Source organism: Vanellus vanellus (assembly GCF_965231255.1).
Source record: "Vanellus vanellus genome assembly, chromosome: 1".
Classification (NCBI taxonomy): domain Eukaryota; kingdom Metazoa; phylum Chordata; class Aves; order Charadriiformes; family Charadriidae; genus Vanellus; species Vanellus vanellus.
In genome coordinates, this window is record NC_138905.1 from 2,960,976 (window position 1) to 2,968,230 (window position 7,255).

General features: G+C 42.5%; 1 protein-coding gene across 2 annotated transcripts in view; it reads left to right on the forward strand.

The window, feature by feature from the left end:
• The window catches only part of CHCHD3 (coiled-coil-helix-coiled-coil-helix domain containing 3), a 176,865-nt gene extending 170,044 nt beyond the window's left edge, over positions 1–6,821 (forward strand). The window contains exon 8 of one of the 2 annotated variants that reach the window (XM_082486897.1): positions 6,108–6,821. In XM_082486897.1, the coding sequence (XP_082343023.1) occupies positions 6,108–6,134 (27 nt within the window). In that variant the 3' untranslated portion in view covers positions 6,135–6,821. The remainder of the gene's footprint in view (positions 1–6,107) is intronic. The other variant, XM_082486898.1, reaches the window with a different exon arrangement.
• Positions 6,822–7,255: the final 434 nt, after the last annotated feature.

Sequence of the window (7,255 nt, forward strand, 5' to 3'; positions counted from 1 at the left end):
CCCCGACCAACCCGGCCTTGAACACCTCCAGGGATGGGGCAGCCGCAGCTTCTCGGGGCAACCTGGGCCAGGGGCTCACCGCCCTCAGAGTAAAAAATTTCTTCCTACTATCTCATCTAAATCTCCCCTCTTCCAGTTTGAAGCCATTCCCCCTCCTCTTATCGCTACATGCCCTTGTAAAATGTCCTTCCCCAGCTCTCCTGCAGCCCCTTTAGGTGGAATGGAGAAGACGACTATCAGATTGCCCAATTAGCCCTTCTTACTGTCAAAGCAGTACTGTTCCCAGTATGTACGTTCTCACAAGCTCTGTGAAGTCCACTTTCAGTTTGTTCAAATGCTGGGATTTCCATCTCTTCCCTTGGGAGGCTCTCGTTTAGCGCAGTAGCTATCGCTGGTGGCAGATGTTTCCTTCTATCTGCAGTTTTAGCAGTAAAACGAAGGGATTAAACTATGAGGTACTATTTGTCATAAATATGACCACTTTCGCTAAGGAACGAATGGATGTCTCAAACTAGATTGCTCACCAGTTGGAAGCCTTGATTTCTTTTATGTTATGTACTCTGAGAGTCTAATGCTGCCCTTTACCTGGTCTTGCCCTCCTCTCATCCGATTTTCTAGGATATGGGTTGTTACTATAGATTATCAACTTTAATGCTGTATTAGTGCAGCATAAGGGAAAATGATAGTAAAATATACATTTTTCAGTTCGGCTAAAATTTCTAAACATGATTCTTTTTCAACAGCTTACATCATTCAAATATAGAGATGCGTATGTTGACATCGATTGTGTTCTTAAAGAAACCAGTTGCGATTACTCTTATAGGCTATGTATGTAGTGTATGATAAAAGTGCTTAAATAAGTCTGTTGCTCTTTATTTCTGATAAAATCTGTGACTTAATGTTTGCACACGTGAAGATGCGGGCTGTAATGTGCTAGCAGAGACCCAGCAAGCACGTCTAGTATTTGATAATGATAACCATTTTCACTCAAGTTAATTCTGCCTGTCCAGAAAAGTAGTAAGACCGTGATTATAATCATTCACCGTGACCTTTTTGCTGTTACACTGGTGCAGCCGTGCTCTGGCATTACTGAAGATTTTGCTGGAGTTAACACTGCTCGTGGTCTAGGGCTGTGCAAGACTTGGTAGGAGACAATGGTTACGTGGCTGTGCTAAAGCCGTTCCTCAGTCTGCAGTGCTTAATGCGTTTATGCGGTGCTATTATTGTTAATTCTTTGTTTCTGAGGTTTGTGTGCTGTTTTTCGCACGGGCAGCCTGGCTGGATCGGCAGCGCTGGCAGACAGACTCCTCTACCGGCTGTAGCGTTGTTGTTCTCTGAACAGTGCAGGACGAGGACAATTTGTGTGGCTGGCCAAGTAGCTCCAAAATCACTTTATGATATTAAATGTTGCTATCATCAGTGAAATCTTTACAGGGGATTCATGTGACAAAATATAAAAGTCAATGAGATCACCCTGTCCTTTTCAAAATCACCTCCTTCTGTATATCCGTTGGTGCTTCTCGGGCCCACTTGTTAAGCTCCTCAGCTCCTTCATTTCCTTAAATGCTCTACAGCTTACCGGATCTCCCTGCTCATGAATTTTTTTCCTGATATTCTAGCCTGAGGCTTTCTTTCATAAAGCTACTGACACTCCATTAATTTTGGAAAGGTGGTTGAGCCATGCTCAGACACCCAAGCATGAGAAGTGCAACCAGCTTGGTCCTGGGCCCAAGAGCTGCTGTGGCTGCAGCCCACAAATTTTGCTCATAGAATCATAGCATGGTTTATGTTGGAAGGGGCCTTGAAGATCATCCAGTCCCACCCCCCTGCCCTGGGCAGGGACACCTCCCACCAGCCCAGGTTGCTCCCAGCCTCATCCAACCTGGCCTTGAACACCTCCAGGGATGGGGCAGCCACAGCTTCTCTGGGCAACCTGCGCCAGGGGCTCATCGCTCTCATAGTGAAAAATTTCTTCCTAATATCTAATCTAAATCTCCTCTCTTCCAGTTTGAAGCCATTCCCCCTCATCCTCTCACTACATACCTTTGTAAAAAGTCCCTCTCCAGCTTTCTTGTAGGCGCCCTTCAGATATTGGAAAGCCGCAATAAGGTCTCCCCGGAGCCTTCTCTTCTCCAGGCTGAACACCCCCAACTCTCTCAGCCTGTCTTCATCCCCTTCTTCCCTAAACGTTATAGTCCCCTGTGACCTTTTGAACTGGATTTTTTTGCTTTCAATTGAATTGCAGTTTTTTTAGTTAATTCCCACTATGCCAAACAATATTTGGTGCGTGTATTTTTGTCTAGGGTTTCCCTTAGTGTGAGTTTTGTATTCCAAACCCCAGTCTGAAGTTACTGGACCATGGGTGTTTCTGAGACATTTAAGAAATAAGGCCATTGAATAATACAATTCGTTATGTAGTGGACTAGGTTTTCACCGTGGCTTGCATCTTCTGGAACGCTAATTTACTGTATTTGTAATTCTATATTATTTTTTAAAGTAACTAGAAAATTTAGAAAATTACTTATACATGTTTAAGCTATAACTAAAGTTTGTATCTGATAGGAATTTCTTCAGAAGTGTATGATGAGGATGAATTAATTCATGTTCAGAAGGTGCGGGAAAAGGAAATTGCATAAATATGAGCGTTGGGTTTTTGAACCCTTTTAAACACCTTTTTTGTTGAAGATCTTCAACCCAGTCTGTCAAGTAGTTAAAAGTGTTTCCTAAATGCTTCTTATTCTCTTTCACACATGCTTCAAGATGAGAATTCAGAGAGGTTTCTCTCTTATGATAACAGAGAAGGAGAAGCCTTTTATGATGGAAATATTTGCAAGCAGGAACAATTGGTTTTTTCATAATGAACATCAGTCCTCTATAGCTCATCCTCCGTGTGTTGCAGCTGTAATTGTAATTATTTTTACTCGCTGATTGCCCCGAAGTCCAGACAAACAGGTACTTCGAAATAACTGCTAAACGCTGTTATAAAATACTGCAAAATTACCTACTACGTGCGCTTGGTTGGAAGGCAGAGGAGTGGGATAAGTAGCGGATTCAGAAATGAAAAAGTTAACTGACACTGGCTACAAGAAACAAACAAAGAAGAAAATTTGCTAGAGGGAATAGACCAAGATATTGAAAACCAAATAAGTTAACTAATCCGATTTCCTGGCGGTGAGTCTGGGCACTTGTGCTCAGGCTGAGCACACTCTGTGCTTTTCATAAATTGAATTTATTGACTCCTCTTTCTTTCCTATCTTGCTTATAATTATCTCACCCTCTCTTCTGTATGCTCCTTATTTCTCATCCTGTCTGTAATCTCATGTCTCTATCTGTCCTTTTCTCCCCTTGTTAGAAAGGCCCAGAGAGCTGTTAATTCAGAGGAGTTTGACACATTGTTGTATCTTCACTTTAAATCTTTTCCCAAAGTCATGAGAAGCTAGTGAGATAAATTAAACTCTATTATTAATGTTTGCATTTTATTGTAGTAGTAATGGAGAGAAAAACCTACTTAATGGAGCCGTTAAGGGGGAGATATTAGGATTGTCTGTGGCATGGATTTGTGCTCCCATTGCTGAAGTTACTCCAGCCAGACCAGTCGCTGCCCTAATACGGACCATCCAGAGGCATTTTTCTCACTTATCCTAGTCTACTGTCCAGCGGTATGGACAAGGTGACTGCTAAAATACCCCTTTTTTTTTTCATTTTTATGTTTTTGTTGTTGTTTTTTTTTTTTCCTTTCCCCTGGTTACAGGCAGTTCTAACTCCTATACTGAAACACGATGAGACTGTAGTTTAATGAAGTCTGTGCAGTAGTTTCCTATCAGACCACTGAATTTCCCAGGGATGCAAGTCTCTGCAGGCAGGTTAGATTCGAAAGTACTTCAAAGAAGGGTACCAACAGGTGCTGGTATCTGAGAGCCTGGCTGCAAAACGACATCCTTCAGCCTCTTCAGCCTTCTCGGAACCATTATTTTAATTTGTAGAATAGAGTGGTCCTTAATCACGCGTCCTACTCAGAATAAAACCATTATTTTAGCCTCATCCTCCAGTATCGTTACTAGACACCATCTCCTAATCTCACGGAAAAATAGGTAAAATTAGTGTAGCTGGAAACACTGAACTGAAATGCAGTAAAAAGGCATTGTCTTTTATGGCCACTGTTAAACACTGCCTTGATTGAAGGAAGTTTATTATGGAAGAGTCAGACCAGGTTCCCTTCATGCCTACACTGGGGTCATGGAAAAAAAAAAAAAAAAAAACAAACAAAACAAACAAAAAAAAAAAACAGAAGGAAAATGTTTGAAATACATGAAGTAAATTTGTAGGTGATGTTAAATGGCAAAGAACACTAAAAAAAAACCATAAATACAGACAAAACCAAAGCAAGCCCTGGAACGCTCCCATTTGTCTGAAGATGAAATTTTGTGGGCAAAAATACACGTGCGATGAACAAATACCTGCAATTTCTTTCCTTGGGACGCTAAACAAAAGAAAAGTAAGGCAATTTTTCTCAGATCTTTTGGGAATTTCCTGCGTTAACTTATGCAGTGTTAAATTTATGTAAAGTTAATATTCAGCCCAGCGATGGCTTCGAGCAAGTTTCTGTAATACCGCTGCAAAAAGAGTCTTCCAGTTAAAGTAGCCTTCATCAGTTTTACAGAAATCTCCGTGGGGATGCTGTCAAAGGGAGATTGGAGATTTTGTTAACTAATAAACGTTTGCCTTATTTTTCGTCGTAATAGCACCTATGGAGCATAAAACCAACTCCTTTTATTTTGTCAGCCTGTAGTTCTCTACCATGAGCTCTGGAGAATATTTGCCATCACAAGGGTATTTACCACCTCTTCACACGCGTGCTGTCCCGCTCCTTTGTGCAGCTCCTAATCCTTGCAGAAACACCGCTTGATCTAGTTGGATGGCTCCCCAAGTTATTTTTAGAAATACCGTGAGAATTTGGTTAAAAACGTACATGACAACAGGTTTTTCATTCCCTTGATTTTTCATTTTCCTGAGCCCTGACTTCTGTGACTCTGATGGTGCAGTCCGGAGTCACCAGACAGTGTGCCCTGTCTGGCCAGATACTGCTCAAATACTTGAATCAGCTGTTTGTATGTCTCCTGTAAGGTTTCAAGGTTTACATTTGGCCTTGCTCCCGACATAAGCCCTAAGAATTATCAAATCCCTTTCTACCATTTCTTACAAGGAGACTCCAAATTACAGTCGTCCCTATTTTCTGGATTTTGAAGGCAGGAACAATAGATTGCCTTGGGCGACGTCCTAGTCCTCCAGTGAACATAGATGGCCTCCAGCATACTTCTAGTGCCCAGCCTGTCTGTGTCCTATCAGATCCCACTTTTCTCTTCCCCTTACTGATCTAGCCAAGCACCATCCATACGTGTGCTCATTTCTGCAGACCTCATGGAGTAGGAAGTTCTCAGTAGAGCCCTACGTACTGTCCTTGCCAGTCTGCATTTTCAGGGTGGAGGCCAGGATCTCTCAGAAGGGTCAAGACCTTGATGGCAGAGCTCTCTGGTGTGTTAGGAGGAAAAACTCTTGGACTACTTGATGGTTCTGTACTTCTAGCTTTTGGTGGCCTGGCTGTGCACGGGAGGTGGTTAATGAAGCGCGAGGTCAGTGCAACATGTTCAGGCTATCGACATTCTGATTATGACTCAGAATGCAGGAAGGAGGTAGGTAGGGGAGATACTCAATGTCGTATGACTTCAGGATGTATTTCCTCAAGTATGGAATTGCTGGGAATGGAATTTGTCTTACTGTGAGATCAGACGATTTAATTTCCGTAATAGCCTTAGCGTGACCGGAGCCGTGATGGCATTAGGGTGGATGAAAAGGAATCATTGCTGCAACTCTTCAGGCCTCCAAATGGCTGACTTGTTGAGTCCTCAGGTAGCTTCATTCTGCCTCTGTGGCTCGTCTCTGTGATGATGTGCGTGTTGACAATGTTTCTTTTTCTGTATTTTAATTTAAAAAAAAATGGCAATTCCTAGGAAGGAATTGCAGCCAAACTTCTCTGGACTAACTCTGAGTTCTTGAAATATGTGTTTCTCCCTTCTCTTCCCTTCCCTTCCCCCCACCCGCTTTCTTAGCAGAGCATGCTTGGGAGAGGAGGATAAAGGCATTGTCCAAATCAAGCACAAGACCATCAACTCTAATTTCAGCAGAAGAGCATTTTTTCCCAAGAATGATATGACAGCCCATTTACAGGGCAGACCAATAAAGAGAAGAACTGGAAGAGCCATTTCAAGAGCAGCAGCCATCACGGCTCAATCAGCGTGACCATTTGAAAAGCCAAGACCTGTATCTTATTGCCTCAGAAATCATACAGCCGAAGATACTGTTCGGGCTTAGTAAAATCCACTTATTGGTGATTGAAGGAAGGAAAAGAAAAGAACCTTTCACTGACCTCGGAAAGGGGAAATATCCTTCAAATGCTGCTATTTCATTGTAGAATCTCCTCAAAAACTTCTCCCTGTCAAAGGCACGGGTATGTAATGCTCTGTGAGCGGGGACGCGGCGGTACTTTGTGAGCCGGTCAGCCGTCGCTCCTTACCCTACAGCCCAGATTTGTTGCTCATATTAAAGTTTTCCTTACGATGTATAATGACGTAAATTGTGCTTTAACTCACATCACAAATTAATGAAGTCTCTCTCCAGGCCTTCTGCTGGAATGATGTTAATGATCCAACACTTAAGATGTAACATGGCCTTTATTTACGTGAAATGATTCTGTTGTGCTCCTCACTCCGATCAAGTACTGACGAATATGCCTCGCTCTGTACCAACAATAAACATATTTTATGCACAAGATCGATGTTTCAGTCTGTCTCTCTTTCCGCCTCTCAGAGGCGGATGGTGTTCCCTCTGCTGTGTCAATCATGGTTTTCCAGCAGATGTTATCGCTGAAGCTTTAAAGCACAGACTTTTATGCGTAACCAGCCTCGGTTTCGGGAACGGTACTTACATATAACTGTTTTCCGTCACAGCAACCTAAAAGGATCCCACGTGATGGTGTGCTGTGATTCATACACCACCAGAGTTTCCTTTCTTGGAGAGTACTTGTGAATGAAAGGGCATACAGTGCCCCAAACTGCAAAGCATCTTTAGGCAAGTACCCGGTTTCATTTAATTGTTTTTGTTCAGATAACGACCGCCGCATTCGTCTTGCCAGGCAATCTCAGAAAAAGGTTTTCACGCAGTAGTAATAGTAGCAGTGTCAAATGAGCAACGTGTGTAG